The sequence below is a fragment of the Salvia splendens genome, chromosome 15 (genome assembly GCF_004379255.2).
Source record: "Salvia splendens isolate huo1 chromosome 15, SspV2, whole genome shotgun sequence".
In the NCBI taxonomy this organism is placed as follows: domain Eukaryota; kingdom Viridiplantae; phylum Streptophyta; class Magnoliopsida; order Lamiales; family Lamiaceae; genus Salvia; species Salvia splendens.
The window spans coordinates 7,878,141-7,895,923 of NC_056046.1; the positions used below are offsets into that span (position 1 = coordinate 7,878,141).

Genomic DNA, 17,783 nt, shown 5'->3' on the forward strand with positions numbered 1-17,783 from the left:
TTTTTTTATTTGTGATTTTTGAAAGAGAATACCGCAGCTTGTATGTGGAGATGTGAGTTGCGGTGGTGGAAATGGTGGAGGAAGGAGGTAATTTATAGGGCGGAGGAGCGGCGTATGTTGCGGACTATTCATGCATGCAAAATAGGCTGAATTGCGTTATTTCTTCGAGACCATTTGCTATATTTGGCATGAGAGATGGATCATCCAAATATTTTGGCAATTTAGGACCATTTGAATTTGCTACTTTTCTCATTATTTCTTTTTCAAAGTCTTGTATGGCGTAGATATATGTACCCTATTTGAATTTATATATGTCACATTCATATATGCTCTAAAAACTTCTAGGTAAAAAGTGCAACATATATATGGTGTTTTGAGCTTTAATAATATTCTATATTCAATGTGCACAACTTATTTGGGAAATAAGTTGCACGGTTTGATGAAATGTACAAGGACATATCTATGGCCACGAAAATTCAGCTAAAGTAAAAGAAATTCATCAACTCCAGATTCATCTTTCTAACCAGCATGATGCAGAGGTGAAGCTACAGGGAGACAAACGCGTCGTCTTCGTTGAGATTTTCCTTTTGAAATCGTAAAAGAAACTGCAATCTGATGGTCAGTAAGGAACACATGAAATGGTGCTGATGATGGTGGCTTTGTGATTTTGATTTTGACCCGAAAAAGTGTCTTCTTCACTGCTGTAAGAATCTAGTTTGATTGATCTTCATGTATATGAATCAATACATCCCCTTGAAAACTGGGTTCGTGCGGCATATGCTCGCTCCACATTCCTCATACTCGGCCTTCGTATGGCAAGCCTGTGTGAGGAGAAGATATTAAGGTTTAGAATTTAGGTTTGAGAGAGAGAGACAAGAAGTCTACAAGACAGTATCATAGGTTGAATTTATAGAGATCAAAGTCATCAAATGGTAGCAGTTCTTGAATTGTACTCTGAGTTAACTAAATTGAAGCCTTTATCGAGATAGTAATGATGGTGCCACATGTTTCTGGGTATAGTGATGTTAAGCTTTGAGAGGATACGGAGGTAGTAAAACTTACCGTGAAAAACTCAGGAGTGGATGCAAGCACCGAACCTCCAAACCAAACCGCATATCTCTGGATTGGGTGGCTAACAACATTTACTTCCACAGGCTGCGACTGTAAGAAAAAGTTTAAGGCACTCAACTTCAGTAAATGGCGAATCACAACATGTCGTCAACAATCAAGTTAAGAAAAGAGCTAATACCGTTACCTTTATTTCTCCAGCTAGCCTAGCATCAGATGCAAGAACTCGGGCATCAACAATCTTCTTTATATCCCTTTGTAGCCTCCGGTTGAAGTCCTTGAACATGGTTGATCCTCCAGATAATACGATGTTCTACAATATTGCAGATCAGCTCTAGTTAACTGAAAAAGGCAATCTAAGGATGGAAGTTTATAGCTATTTAACTACTAGTTTTTACCTTATACAATGCCCTTCTTGTATCTATTGGTGCGGACTGAATACATTTATCGATGACATCAGGCAGAGGGGAGGTAAAATCAGTAGTGTAGATTTCAGGGTTAAAGAAGACCTGACCACGAAGCACAAAACATAAGTTTCTGTGTTATTCCCGTTGGATATATTCTATACCATTAACATGTGGAAATAACATTAAAAAACATAAATACAAAGGGATGAAAAAACACTCATTATAGAATTTTGGGAACTATGTGATATGATAGGGAACTATGTGTTATGATAGATAAGGCATGGTTTACAGGGGATAAAAAGAATAGTACAAAGAGTGCTGCTCAGGTAAAACACACACATAAACAGCGTAAACGAAGCGAACCTCAGGACCGAGGAACCTTTCGTAGCCTATGTCACAAGAGTACGGAGCCCCAGTCTTAGGCTTGGTACCCCGCCACTGCTTGATGTATTTAGCAGGCTCTCTGTCATGCTTATTGAACTCCTGACTTGCCAAAGAAAACAGATTAGTAAGAATACGAATTATTGATATCTATATAACAGAAATATTATAAAATTTTGCACATTCAAACTTTTTTTTGAAGTATGCTGTGGTATTTGAGAGATTGACCGTATCTACTTTCTTGAGCATTTCGAGAGATTATACACAAAAAATCCTTAGTTAAAAAGTTGGTATTTTTTAGACCATACCTTGACAATGTCCGAACAAGTGTAACAATACATTTCCTTCACTCTCCGGGCTACATCAAAGGAGTCTTCAGGTGGAACATGCTCCCCCCTTTCCTAAACGGAGCAAATGCGGTTGAGAAATAATACTTGGCTCTGAAATACTAGTATGAGCTATACTTTGTCTTAATTACGAATACTGCAACCCCCCTTAAAAAAAGAACACCACAAACAACATCGGATCACAAGAACCCCCCTTAAAAAAAGAACACCACAAACAACATCGGATCACAAGAACGACAAAGAAACAAATATTGTTCGACTAAACCATATACTTCTCATCATATTCTACGAACCCTCTTCAATGATGTACAATCCAAATCGACAAATTTCAGAGTCCAGCATGGAAATACATGTATTTCAACTATTTGCAAACGATTGACCAATTGTAAATACAAAGCAGTGTAGAATCATACTTTCATGAGTTGCTGGATGAACCGAGTTACGTCTTTCCCTGCAATTGGAATGGACTTAATGCTGCTCCCGATAACATAACCATCTGCAACAGGCACCACATGAGTAGCCCCATCTCCCACGTCCACTACAACTCCTGTCATCTCACACTAAGCGAAGTATTGAAGAGTAAGAAAAACAAGAAATCACGAACAAATAGGTTGTGTGATAATAATGTTCATCCTATTGTCCACATGGCTCGTCTTGCTTTATCAGTGGACAGTCAAAATCACAGTAGTTGTGACTAACTATTCAATCTCAAATAAGTAGGTTACGTATGTGGAGTCAATCTGTAAAAGGAAAAAGAAGAATGCCAATCTTCCCAAATTGATGACCGCATATTACTGTTTGGCAATAGGGGTGTGCATTCGGGTTTCGGTTCGGTTTTTTGTCAAAACCGAACCAAAACCGAAAAACCGAATTTAGTTCAAAATCCAAACCGAACCGAACCCGAAAAACCGAAAAACCGAAAACCGAACTTAAAAAACCGAAAAACCCGAACAAAACCGAAAAACCCGAAAAAATAAATATAATATTAATATATATATATGTGTGTAATTTATTTTATTTTATATATACTAATAGAATATTTATATATAATATAAAATTAATAATACATATAATATATATATAATAGTGTAGAATTTATTAAAATAATATACTATATTATATATAATATAATATATTAAATTAATACAATATATATATATATATATATATAATTCTGTTATTCGGTTTTTCGGTTTTTTTCTTCGTCCGAACCGAACCGAACTGAAAAACCGAAATTTTTGTATTTTCAAAACCGAAATAACCGAACCGAATTTCAAAATTTCGGTTTTGTTCGGTTTTTTTTTGCTCACTCCTATTTGGCAATCATTTCCCCCCTTACTGGAACTTTCCTCAGATCGCATATGTCACTGAATCAATGACTCATATTGATAACTTAAAGATATAAACTTTCTGCACATGTTCAGCCATTACACAGACCAGTGATATCCTCAATTAACGAAGATTTGAAGTCAATAGATGCATCTAGCTTAACTCAACTATTGAGTAATTCATCTCACACAAAACTTTACTGAAAGTCACTGGAAATATCTACATAATTTCAACTCCCGTTCTTGAAAATATTAACATGCTAACTCAATGTTAAACAAGTTACTATTATTTCTAAACAATCAATCCCTAAATTTCAAGGAAAAAACAAAAGCATTCCAATTCCGTTATTCCAAGGCTGCTTGAGTTAGCAGTAGCACCAACCTTGGATGTGGTGTATCCAGCAGCCAAAGCAAGCACTGGCTGAACCGCGATATAGAGCCCTGGAATATTAAATGTCTCGAACATGATCTCTCCGGCGTACTCCCGACTCTCCGGTGCAGTCAAGGCACTCTCTGTCAAACAAAAATAGTGATCCTCTGGATCGCACCGCAGATAGTTGAATATACAGTGCTGCCAGAACCTCTCCATTGAATCCCAATCATCCACCTTGCCTTGCTTAATTGGATAGCTCAAATTGTAAGTGCTGCTAGATTTAGATCTAGACAACGCTTCATCGCCTATATAGAAATCCAGATCCGCCATCACCCCTGCATTATGCTGCCCTATCCAATTGCTGTTTTTGGTCGAATTCGGCCGAGGCTGGTTTAAGAACGAGTTGTTTGACGCAACTACAGTCGGAACTATAAAGCACGGCTCCACATTTCCAGCAAATCCCATTTTTGTATACCTAAATCCGATCAAAACACAGCATTCTTTTACAGATCGAAAACAATGAGCTTAAAAATTGATTCATTGAATATTCAGCGAAGTCAACACAACTGGACTCGTTGACGCATTTCAACAAACAGATTCGCCTCAATTTCAAAAAGGGGGAAAGACCATTGAACAAAGCTGGACTCATCATTGACGCATTTCATCAAACAGATTCACAGGAATTTCAATAGGATAAATCAAATACTAATTGAATCCTTCAACTTACCCGGTGCCATTGTCGATTACCACAGCAGGGCGGGAGGCGCCGGAATCCATTAGAGTAAACAATCCAGTTGCTTAAAAATTGCGATAATTTTAAGGAGAAAAGAGATCATAGTCTTTGGAATACGTCAACAGCGTTAGGTGGGAATGAGCTTGACTTCTCAACTCCGGGTTGGTGAAGCAACAAACAAATCTAGTAGATGAAGAAATAGTCGCGAAATTCATCACCCAGACAAAAAAATAGTCGGCTTTCAGCTGGTTTGAACTCTTATTGAAAAAAAACAAAGGTACGAAATTTTATTCTATTTTTTCCTAATTCGAGCAATCAAACAAGTAACGGTTGGAATCTGGATTCTGAATTAAATGCTGTTGCTCGATTTTGGTTGGTGAAAAGGGTACTCATTGATTTGGTAGGCCATATTTATTTTCTTCATTTTCTTTACATGAAAGCAAAATTTTGGTTGTTGAATTGAGTAATGACAATAGTGGACCTGTGTTCGTGTTCATCAAAAATAAAAAAAAAACTGCAAGTACAAAATTTACTAGTAGTAATGATACTTATTCCCTCTGTCCCATTAGAAATGAAACGTTTCCTTTTTGGTCTGTCCCATTAAAAATGAAACGTTTTTAAAAATGTAAACAATACTCTCTCTACTTTTTCTTCTCTCTTACTTTACTCTCTCTTCATTAACTCACAAAACAACACTACATAAAATCATGTGCCGAAAAGCAAATGTTGCATATTTAATGAGATGGAGGGAGTATTTGTTAACACATTTGATATATTTAAGTTTTAGCACGTTTATTACTAGAACCTATGATTAAATATTCTTATATTTTACAAATAATAGATACTCCATTAAATAGAAAACTGAGAGTACAAAATTTACTAATATTCGATGATACGTATAAGAATATTTAACCATGGGTTCTATTTAATCTCTATAATTGTTCATTTGTAAAATATAAGAATATTTAATCATGGGTTCTATTTAATAAAGGTGCTAAAACTGTAACTTAAATCAATTCATATTATTAGTAGTACTAAGAAATAAAGTACTCTACTGCATATCAGATACTTCCCCATACAATACAACAAGCATTTGAAATTTGAATGACGCCTAATGCAATGCAACTTTCCCCAAGTATCTCCCGCATCCTCAAAGCTCATCCTTTGGTGGCGACGGTGGTGGCTGCGGATTATCCGACGATAACTTGATAGGATACGAGGCATCCATCGCGATTCCACACAATCCTTCTCTTTCTCCAACACCGCGTTGCATCCTAATATACCCTTGCTCGCCCCACTCAGGCCCCCACGAGTTCTTCACTATCCAATATTTAGTCCCATCGAGCGCGGATCCATAACCAACAACCGCTACCCCATGGTTCAGCTCCGTGCCACATTCGCCGGTAAACACTCCCTATAATCAAGAAAACGATTTATAAATCTGAAAATAAGATTTTATTGATCTATCATATAACTCAAAGTAAACGCTTCCTTAAGAAAATTTTGAAATGTTAACTGCACCTCAGTGTAAAACTGGAAATTAGAACCACCAGCATCTATAGCAACAGATACAGGTTGATTTGCAACGGCTTTCATCAACGCATCCTCATCGTTTTCTGGCACGTTCTCGTAGCCGTCAATGGTAACCGCCGGTGCATTCATCTGCAACACAATATTACAAGTCATATAAAGAAACACAGTATTATAATAAGTCAGATAAATAGAGAGTGGTTAAAATAAATATGCTGACTTTGGTTACATCACAATTCCCATCGGTGGCTGTATAGGGATAGATGCTCTCCGTTGCTAGGCCACCTTGTTTCTTGATATACTCAAATGCATGTTCCATCAATCCCCCATTGCAACCTTCGTTATCTTGCTCACAATCAACCAATTCTTGCTCAGACAAAGACACCAACTCCCCACTTTTGATCTTGTTGATGCCCTCAACTCCCACCACAGTTGAGAAAGCCCAACAACTACCTACAAAATAAACAAGATTTAAAATATATACACACAAAAAAATACTCTTATATATGATCAAGTAAAGGCCTCCAACCACAGCTCCCTTGATTCTTGACTCCAGTGACAGCACCCTGAGCCCTCCAATCAACCGAGGGAGGAAGATCCCGGGCCTCCTCATGCATGAACCCGGTGCTGGCCCTGGCGCCACGCAGCATCCGGTGGTGCCTGATCTTCGAGGTGTATGAGGCTCTGAACTCGTGGTTGGTCATGTCAGCATACTTGTTGAGCCTCAGCTTGTAAGGCTTGTCCATCTTGTTCACGGTGTGGATGTGGTGCACGTTGGCCTTGAACACGTTGAATCGCCTCTGTTTCTCAGCAAGATCGCGGGAGACTGTGTGGTGGCTCCTCCATCTCTTGTACAAGTCCCACAGGCTCTCATCCGAGCTTAGGTCCTTCTCTGTGAAGTCTATGCTCACTGTGAGGCTGAAAACTGAGGCAATGAGAATAGAGAGAAAGAGAAACTTTGCTATCACCATGATTTGAAATCTAGAAACTGAATTTGTTGAAAATTGGAGGCATGAATGCTCTATTTATGGAGCTTAGATAAAGGTAGTAATCTCGCAACTTTGATTACATACAGACCTGCAGCCCTTTTCATCTTTTTTAGGATAAAGTTGAGGAAAAAAAGTGGCTATTTTTGGAGGAGAGTTATGATATGGCTGCTTAGCATGAAAATCATGCTGTGTTTGTTTAGCTTCTGCTGCAAAAATGTGACGATTTCTGTCATAAAACTGTTTGAAATCTCTTCAATTTTCTATTCTGTGCAGAAATCCAACCTTTTCAAGAAACAGAAAGTGGAAAGCAGGCCATTTTAATTTGTAACTGCACTTCCCATTCTGATTTGTTAGCTTCTCACTCCCTCTCTCCTAGATAATTGCAGTTAGAAATTCTGTATTGTATTACAAGATTCTTGAGCTGCCGAATGCAAATAAAAACGAAAAATGAAAAGGAACATAAACACTCTTCATGAGATGATTGTGATTGATGCAGCACACTTAATTAGTTTTGTTTGGGATTGTTTATGTTAGTTAGGAAAATTTTATAAAAATATACAAAGGATGATCAGAAGCAAAAATATATAAAAAGGAGATCAATCCCATACAATGATTTACTTTATCAAGATATTATAAAGCCTTGTCATGTGACAAAATACAATATTAACATGGTTCATTTTGAACAGAGAACTGAATGGCATGAACTATGAATATGAACACAGACCATTGGGCATTGGCTACAGAGCATATGATCTATTGCTCCCAACGCAGAAAACTCATATCAACAACAGCGAAACTGTCAATGGTAATAAGGCCTATTCAAGAAGAAGCATTCAGATCCCAAACTTCAAAAACAACACAGGCATTCAACACAAAATATACCAGTGAGTTACCAAGCAAGACGAAGAAGTCTGGAATAACGAAGATCAATGGTTTCACACCGCAGTGTTGATCAATCACAAGTTTTACAACACATATCATACAGTAGAAAATAAAAGGAATTGCTGAGAATGATAGACTGGAAGCACAAAAACTGTAAAGTCAATCGATATTCATAGTGAAACGTCAAATCAGCATGTATGGTACAAGATCCACACTTTATCTGAATACAGTCGAGCATTATTGCCAGAATTTAAAAATGACAACAAAAAGATAGACCATGATAGCAAGATTAGACGCTAGCATCCTTCTCTCTCTGTTGCTTATATAACTCTGCTTTCATTCTCCTTATCTCAGCTTCGTTCTCCATTCTCTCTTTCTGCAGTTAACAGCAACATCAAGAGAGAAACTGTGAGTCAACATTTTCGCAGTGAATCAATCTAAGATAATTCATTTGTTAACAAATACAATTCGCAGAGAATCAATTGGTGATCTATCATGCAATGTTAAGACATTAACGGTTCAGGCCAAGAGCTCAACCATAATCCATATAAACGACGACGTTTGACTCTGATGCTAAATATCAGAAGACAGAATTCACCAAGCAAAACCATAACTAAGGTACAATTCTATTGATTACACACCCCAAGCTCAAATTCCAGCTTCCAAACATTCCATGAGTAATTTCAAGGAACCCTAAAAAGATAGGTTTTGTGAATAACGAATTCAGTTAAAACATTATTCTCCCGAAGCAGGAGTCCCATATTTAAGAGAAGAAATCAAAGATCCAAAAGGAAAATTTCCCAATTCCTGTTCAAAGATTTCTCTACTCAAGGAGCTGAACAAGTGAAATGTAATCTGATCCAAACCGAAAACGCCCAATTGAATAAACCCTAAATCTCCAAAAATCGCCAAATTCTAATTTCGAACAAAATTACTCATTTTTCAGCCCTATATGGAACGAAATCAGCCGACTCAAAAACCGCAGATCCCGAAAGAACACGTTAAAATCATCAATCAGAAAAAAGTGAGCGCTCACAAGAGCCAGAGGGTGCGAGAGAAATACCTTCTCATCCTGGTGAAGAGCGATCCAGACATGGACCTTGTCCATTGTTTCCCAGAAAAGGAATGCTCCAAATGACATAGCGAAAAACGTCCCAACTTTCACCATCTTGGAAAAATTGCAGCAAAATCAACGATTTCCCGAGAAGCTGAGTTCACACTACCTGTGAATTTTGGCCATTGTAAAGTTGAAGACTCATATGCGGCATGTCAACCAAAACGACATCGTTTTCATATAAAATTTAAAACGACGGCGTTCAAGCAATCCCATTGCAGTGTAATTTCATCATTGAAAAAATTTGTAAAAAATATTAGCAGAGTGTAATTTGAATAAATTTCAAAACCTTATAAATAAATAATTAAGCAATGGAAAAAGGCTCAAAAACAACTTCCAAATAATACATCGCTGATCGCTTCGATGTGACATCCAAATAATATTCGTAAGTATTCTAGTTTTCATTTTGGTTTATATATACTCGAAGAATATAGAATTGCAAAGAATGCATTTGTTTTTTTAACTTGATAAAATGTATTTTAGTATTCGGTTTTATGTGAAATGACTTCACATTTTCCCTAAATTGTTGCATGCAATGACAAGCCAGTAAAATAAAAGAAGTTGAATGTGACAAACGCAAAAAGATTTCAATTTAGATATTAAAATTGATGGGGAGATAATTTTTCTTTAGAGAGAATTTGTCATTCTCAGGTAAACTAAGTACTCCAGTATTTGATTTTTCTCAAATATACATATCTACACAAATAAAGAAGAAACTGTAATGTTTGTACTTTGTTGAAACAACTTATGTGAAAGTTTTGGTTCTTTACAGTTGGATTAAATCTAATTTTTAGAATAGATTTATAATTCAATTAGAATCTCATAAATAAGATTCTCATAGACTAATATGGGCTATTTCTTCTTCTTCTTTTTTTGGCCGAGTGTGTATACATCATAAAATGTTAAAATGTTTACCAAAATTTTAAGATAGGATTTCGATACATCTGCAGTCATTTGTTTGTTCATATTCTATTATTCTGGTAGATGCTACCTATGATGACTTCAAACATCTGTCTTCATCTTGATCCTGCAATCTAGCCAAAGCCTTGTGCCTGCCTGCATATTATATGATGTCTCCACTTTCATTATTTATACCAAAATCTAGAGAGAGAAGATGTGATCATTACGTGTACTATATATCAAACATTTTCACTACTTACAATCTCAAAAGAAAAAAATGAGAGACCTTTTGAGGTGTGCTGATAGTGTTGACAGACTGCTCATGCTTATAGGCACCGTGGCCGCCATCGGAGAAGGCCTCTCGTCTCCTGTCACCATGTACATGTTGAGCGGAGCAATAGACGCGTTTGGCAGCGCAAATCAGTCCATTTCCAACGGCGTAGTGAATAAGGTTTGATCAAAAAAATTGTTTTTTATATGATTTGAATTATGCCTTTAACATACCTTTTTTTAATCTGTTCTTTTCTCGTGCAGTATGCACTTAGGTTGCTTTATGTTGGTGTAGGAATTGCATTTTGTGGTTTGTTAGGTTTGTATCTATAATCTTGGCCTATTTTTTATAGCAAATAGTAGAAATTTGTGTGCAAGATTGAATTTTTATGCAGAGGGGCTTTGCTGGACAAAAACTGCTGAGAGGCAGACATCAAGAATGAGGGTGGAGTATCTGAGATCAGTTCTAAGGCAAGAAGTCGGATTCTTCGACAGCGAAGATGTTTCTTCTAGAACCTTCCAGATAGTCTCAAGCACATCCACAGATGGTCACACCATCCAAGATGTCATAGCCAACAAGGTTATAGCATTTCTTGATTTCCTCTCTATGTTTGCCTTTTTTATGGGAGTTGAGTGTATCTCTTCTCTTGCAGATTCCAAATTCCCTCGTGCAGTTCTCCTCGCTCGTGTTTGGTGTTGCTGTCGCCTTCTTTCTCTCGTGGAGACTAGCACTAGCCTCTCTCCCATTGGTGATCAGCTTCATCATCCCGGTTTTGGCCTTTGGGAAGGTGATGACTGAGATGGGCATCAAGAGCAAAGATGCATATGGCGAGGCAGGCGACATTGTGGAGCAGGCGGTCTCCAACATACGGACTGTCTACTCGTACGTGGCTGAGGCGAAGACTGTGGAAAACTACAGCAGCGCGCTTCAAGAGAGCACTAATCTCGGGATCAGGCAAGGACTGATGAAAGGGTACATGATAGGGAGCATGGGGGTGATGTTTGCTACGTGGGCGTTTCAGGCGTGGGTCGGGGGCCTCCTCGTCTCAGAAAAGGGCGAAAATGGAGGCCGTGTCTTCATTGCTGGAACCTGCATCATCCTAGGAGGAATGTAAGCTAAGCCCCAAAACATACAAGAAAAAACACATCCCATGTTAAAAAATTAGACCTGATTTGTTATATGTCCATTTTTTTCAGATCCTGCATAACAGCTCTGCCTAATGTGCCATACATCACAGATGCATCGGCTGCTTCAAAGAGGATATTCGAGATGATCAACCGGAACACTGACATTGACGTTGAAGATGAAAATGGGAAGATTTTGGCAGCTGTGAAGGGGCAGATTGAGTTCAGACAAGTTCATTTCAGCTATCCATCAAGAAAAGATGAGGCAGTTTTTAAAGGGCTCTGCCTCAAGATTAGGCCTGGCCAGAAAGTTGGCCTTGTGGGTGGAAGTGGCTCCGGGAAGTCGACAGTCGTCTCGTTGCTCGAGAGATTTTACGATCCTACAAAAGGAGACATATTACTTGATGGCCACAGGATCAAGAAATTGCAGTTGAAATGGTATAGGTCTCAATTTGGCCTAGTAAGCCAAGAGCCAGTGTTGTTTGCCACATCCATAAAGGAAAATATTCTGTTTGGGAAAGAAGATGCTTCTCTTGAAGAGATCATAGCTGCGGCTAGGGTCGCCAACGCGCATGATTTCATCATCGAGTTCCCTCAGGGATACGACACGCAAGTAGGGCAGCTCGGAGTTCAGCTGTCAGGAGGGCAGAAGCAGAGGATCGCGATAGCACGAGCATTAGTCAGGGACCCGAGGATCCTCTTGCTAGATGAAGCTACAAGCGCGCTTGACTCACAGTCCGAGAGCCTCGTACAGGAGGCCATCGAGCAAGCTGCACAGGGCCGGACAACAGTACTAATAGCTCACCGGCTCTCCACAATCCGAGCCGTTGACACAATCATGGTTCTAGAATCAGGGAGGGTGGCAGAATCAGGCAGACATGATGAGCTGATGGAGATCAACGGCGGGATCTACAGACGAATGATGGATCTCCAGACGTCGTCTATGCACAATGAGGCCACATCATACAAAATTGGTCAATTTTCACATAGACTGATGAATTCCCAAAGTTTTAGATCTTTCAACGACTCTAGCATACAGGGTAGCCCTGCTTCCCCCTTCGCGCCTACATTGCCCCTAAGCTTGCTCTCTTCCATCCAAAACAGCCCGACCTCCTCATTCAGTGCCCCTTGTGGAGGAGACGAAGGGTCAGACTGTTCATCTCCTCCAGATCCTTCACTCTGGCAGTTGCTGCATATGAACTCGCCAGAGTGGAGGAGAGCCTTACTAGGCTGCTTAGGAGCAATCGCATTCGGAGCAGTCCACCCCATAAATGCATACTGCATGGGAGCTCTTGTCTCTGCTTACTTCGAGACTACGCCCTCAAAGATCAAGTCAGAGACGAGGCTCTACTGCATTGTCTTTTTAGGACTTGGAGTCGCCACCTTCGTCTCGAATATACTCCAGCACCACAACTTCGCAATCATGGGGGAGAGGCTAACGAAGCGCCTCTCCGTAATGGTCCTTGAGAAAATCCTAACATTTGAGATCGCCTGGTTCGAGAAAAACGTGAATTCGAGTGCTGCAGTTTGTGCTAGGCTCTCCACAGAGGCGAACATGGTCCGTTCTCTCGTGGGGGACCGCATGTCCCTGCTCATGCAGGTCTCCACGAACGCCTTCCTTTCCTTCGCCCTCGGCCTAGTAGTTGCGTGGAGACTCGCGGCCGTGCTGATCGCCATCCAGCCCGTGATCATCACCAGCTTCTACTTAAAATCGGTACTGATGAAACAAATGTCGATCAGAGCCCAGGAAGCCCAATACGAAGGAAGCCAACGAGCAAGTGAAGCAGTGATGCTTCACAGAAGCATCACAGCTTTCTCCTTACAGGGAAAGATTCTTTCCCTGTTTGAGGCCACCCTGGCAGTGCCGCGGGCACAGAGCCTGCGCCACTCCTGGATATCAGGGGCAGGGCTCTGCGCCTCGCAGTTCTTGACAGTGGCCAGCATAGCGTTGGCCTTCTGGTACGGTGGCACACTGATGGCGCGAGGGCAGTTAAGCGCAAGGCAACTCTTCCTCGCCTTCTTCATCCTCATGAGCACCGGCAAGACCATTGCCGATGCTGGCGCCACATCGTCCGACACAGCTAAAAGCCGTAGCGCGGTGATTTCTGTCTTTGCGGTGCTGGCCCGTGAAGGCAAGACTCACAGGGCAGGAGCGAAGGTAGACAAGGTTGAGGGTAAAATAGAATTCGACAACGTCTACTTCTCCTACCCGTCCCGCCCCGCGCAGGTGATCTTGCGGGGGCTTTCCCTTAGGATCGAGGCGGGGAAGACGATAGCGCTTGTTGGAGATAGTGGCTGTGGGAAATCAACCGTTGTCGCGCTGATCGAGAGGTTTTACGATCCAATGAAGGGGACGCTTCTGATTGACGGCCGTGATGTTAGGACATATGATTTGAGAGAGATGAGATTGCAGATTGCGTTGGTGAGCCAAGAACCGGTGCTTTTTGCAGGAACCATCCGTGAAAACATAATCTATGGCAGAGATGGCGCCACGGAGTCTGAAATCGAGCATGCTGCAACGCTAGCAAATGCTCATGAATTCATAAGGTATATCATTTGTTATTTTTCAAATTTTGTAAAGTGTGATGACGATAAGAAATTGAACATCTTTCGTGAGATTTATTTGGGCATTTTCAAATAAAAGGGCAAAACATTTTTTGAAAATCAGTTAATTCAGTTATGTAATTTTTGTCAGTTCAACAAAGGATGGGTACAATACATTTTGTGGGGACAGAGGAATCCAGCTGTCGGGAGGGCAGAAGCAGCGAATAGCGCTGGCTCGCGCCATTTTAAAGAATCCTAAGATCCTTCTTCTTGATGAGGCAACGAGCGCTCTGGACAGCTTGTCGGAAAATCTAGTGCAAGAAGCTCTAGATAAGGTTATGATTGGCCGGACTAGCGTCGTTGTCGCCCACCGCCTCTCGACAATACAGATGGCCGACAACATTGTATTCATCAAGAACGGGAAGGTCGTGGAAGAAGGAAGTCACTCTGATCTAATTGCCCATGGAGATGGTGGTTTCTACTATTCTCTAGTTAAGTTGCAACATCACTCTCTCTCCAAATCCCTTTAGAAATAGAATCCAATAAAATGGAGAATGTGTATGTCGGATGTGGGAAGTTCATTGTATTAGTGATTGTATTGCACTTTTTTTGTTCTTTTTTATGGTGTTAGTGATTGTATTGGCAAATCATGATGAATATACAAACTCAGCTACATGTTTTAAACTCAACTATGTATTGATGATAGCGAAATCGAATGTTCATGTTACAAGCTGATGGAATCGTTTATTAATAGTTGCCATATCACATCACATAATGTTAAAGCCAATGAACAAGGTGTTAAAAATGGGTTGTTTCTTGATTAAGACACGTAAATTACACATTATACAATTATATACTGTACTATAAGGTCCTATTCTTGTTAGGTTGAGATTTTTTAGCTTAATTGAGATGCATTTTCAGCCACTCATCCATAACATTTTCGAAATGTCAACTGCAAGTAGATTATGTCAACTCGGGGGTATTATCGTCAATAGCCTGCACATCAAATGTCAATAACCTGCACATCAAATGTCAACAACTTATAGTTGACATTGTATGTGTATAGTTGACATGAATTGTATATGTAGTTGACATGAATTGTATATGTAGTTGACATGAATTGTATATGTAGTTGACATTATATGTGTGTAGTTGACATGAATTGTATATGTAGTTGACATTATATGTGTAGTTGACATGAATTGTATATGTAGTTGACCAAAAAAAAAATTAATTTTTTTAAAAATTAATTTTTTTTAAAATGTTTATTGAATAAAATGTACCATTAAATTACCATTCTGCCATTTCATAATTAATTAATCTAAAAATATTTTTCATGTGGCAAATTCTGGACCACCCATTTAATAAAAATGAGTGGCTGATAATGCATCTCAATTCTCAATCATGCTAAAAAAATCTCAATTGATCAGAACCCCTGAAATATATAGCTGTCTCATTTGAATTTCAAGAAACATATTCTTATTTTAGACATTCAAACACAACAATCTGTTTTATATAGGGGTGGGTAGGTATGGTATACCTTACCGAAACCATCATACCGTATACCTTACCGAAAATTCGATATGAGAAAAAATCATACCTTTACCTTACCAAAATTTTCGGTATACCGAACTTCGGTATACCTTATTTTCGGTATGACAAATTTCAATATCGATACCATACCTTATTTTAAGTATGTCATATCTAAATTCGGTATACCGTACTTTTGCAGTATACTATCGGACTACAATACGACATACCAAAATATCATTATTTTGTAAATAATTCTAAATACAAACACAAATGAAAATAAAATTTCAAAATACTTAGAAAACATGAAATTTAATCAAACTCAAACATATTCAATAAAAAACTGCAACAATTAAACTCCACGCAATCACATAACGTTCAACGATAATTGTTTGGAACTAATTTAACTAAAATCTTATATTTGTTTGAAACTAATTTGATTCAACGATATCAAGTTTTCCTAATTGTGTTTGTTTGATTTTATATTTACATGATTACCCGACAACTATAATGAGACAAGATTTGATTTCTACATATAAATATTTATTTTTTTGGTAAAAGTATGAATTTACCTGATATAATTTGCCATATATTGATATCGGTATATACCGAAAATTATGGTATATACCATATTTTCGGCATATACCGTATTTTCGATATGCCCCGGTATATTTCGGTATATGAAATTCATACCGTTACCGTACCGAAATAAATCGGTAAGGTATCTGTTGTATACCGGACCCTAGTTTTATAGTATAGTGTTTCAAGGCGGCAGACATATTGACTATGCCAAAAACTTAGATATCATTGAGGATTGATTCCGTGTAATTATGTTATAATCTTGTCTAAATTGACACCACCAAGAATAATCATAAGTTTACACTTAACAACCTGTAAGTTAATGGGATTAATTGTGCAGTTATTTAATTTATTTCAATAATATTATTTGATGCGGATATATCAATTTGATGGACAAGTGGGTCATTAATCTTTTGTCATGGAATAATTCATTTACCAACTATCTCATCTCTACAGAAAAATTCAACAAATTAACCTTCGCTTGTCACATTATTATCCTTTTATTTAAAAAACATTTTTTTACGTTTCGGGTCATTTTTACGTTGTGAACTCATGTAATTATATAATCCATTATTCATTTTTATCTAAAGCAGATACGTAGCTATGTTTTTTAAAATGGAGACTGTAATTATATTTTCTATATTCAATTGGGAACAAATTTGAATGGATGGAATTATATTTTATGCTACAAATAAAAAAGATTAATACAAATACAAAATAGTAATCCATATACCTAATTTCAAGAAAAACTGCACATTCTGTGCTGTAGTATAACATTACACGACTGACATTAACTAATTAACTCATTGTCGAAATTCATTTTCGATCAAGACGAAGAGTCCCAAATTCTGAGAGAATATTCTACTGTCGATATATTATCTCAAATCTATGAATATATACCTAATTAGTTAGGAAATCATAGGAAATTGTGCATTGTGTCAATTAATTATAAAAAAGTGTAGTACGAAAAAGCTCAACTTGGTTAATAAATTAACGACGTCGGCGATTTTGATTATTGACTAAAGAAATTAGATACTCGAAATTTAAAAAATAAACCACTCTATGTAAACGCTCAAACCCAAATGTCGCCTAAAAGCACTCCTTTTGAATTTTAAAAAATGTGCTAACAAATTGAATTGAATCGAGTAAAATATGAGTCTCTCTTCTAGCTTCACCTTCTTTGCATATACTACCTAATTTTTGAAAATTGGTACTCCTTAATTCAGTTTTAATTACATTACTAATTACAAATAATGTTGTTTGGAAATTAGTTGTAATAAAACTTACCTCTTTCAGTTTGAAAGGTTGTATAAATTTGTAAACGGCATTACAATTTACAAAACTAGTCATGACTATTTTGTTTTAATAGAGAAATAATTAAGTAGGGATATGAATTGCAAAAAATATCGCATCTTAATATTTTTTTTGCTAAGTGTGCCGTGGTGGGATTTATCCACAACATGTAATTTGTAAAAAAATGGAGAATTAAGTTGTATGAAGAAATTAATTAGAGAAGAAGAAAATGTATAATTGGAGAAGAAGATGATGAGTTTTTCTTGAATAATGTCGATAAATGCTAATTAATTATGTATTAGAACAATAGCTCTCTATCTCCCTTGATTTATACAAAAGTGGGCATACTTACGAAGAACAAACCAATCTACTTTTTTTTAACAATCCAAT

General features: G+C 38.0%; 3 protein-coding genes across 3 annotated transcripts; 1 reads left to right on the forward strand and 2 right to left on the reverse strand.

The window, feature by feature from the left end:
* Positions 1-366: 366 nt before the first annotated feature.
* Positions 367-5,134, reverse strand: LOC121769244 (actin-related protein 3-like). The gene is made up of 9 exons (XM_042165988.1): positions 4,632-5,134; positions 3,914-4,379; positions 2,617-2,763; positions 2,165-2,257; positions 1,839-1,958; positions 1,467-1,577; positions 1,256-1,381; positions 1,063-1,161; positions 367-821 (listed from the first exon to the last, which is right to left on the reverse strand). Exons 1-9 carry the CDS (start codon positions 4,679-4,681, stop codon positions 741-743), a joined length of 1,293 nt encoding a protein of 430 aa, XP_042021922.1. The 5' UTR covers positions 4,682-5,134; the 3' UTR covers positions 367-740.
* Positions 5,135-5,638: 504 nt separating this feature from the next.
* LOC121768109 (vignain-like) lies at positions 5,639-8,319 on the reverse strand. Its single transcript, XM_042164479.1, has 4 exons — positions 6,697-8,319; positions 6,388-6,620; positions 6,159-6,299; positions 5,639-6,051 (listed from the first exon to the last, which is right to left on the reverse strand). The coding sequence occupies exons 1-4, from the start codon at positions 7,136-7,138 to the stop codon at positions 5,788-5,790; spliced, it is 1,080 nt and encodes a 359-aa protein (XP_042020413.1). The 5' UTR covers positions 7,139-8,319; the 3' UTR covers positions 5,639-5,787.
* Positions 8,320-10,329: 2,010 nt separating this feature from the next.
* Positions 10,330-14,521, forward strand: LOC121766651 (ABC transporter B family member 15-like). The gene is made up of 6 exons (XM_042162928.1): positions 10,330-10,503; positions 10,587-10,641; positions 10,718-10,902; positions 10,976-11,433; positions 11,520-13,994; positions 14,143-14,521. The coding sequence occupies exons 1-6, from the start codon at positions 10,330-10,332 to the stop codon at positions 14,519-14,521; spliced, it is 3,726 nt and encodes a 1,241-aa protein (XP_042018862.1).
* Positions 14,522-17,783: the final 3,262 nt, after the last annotated feature.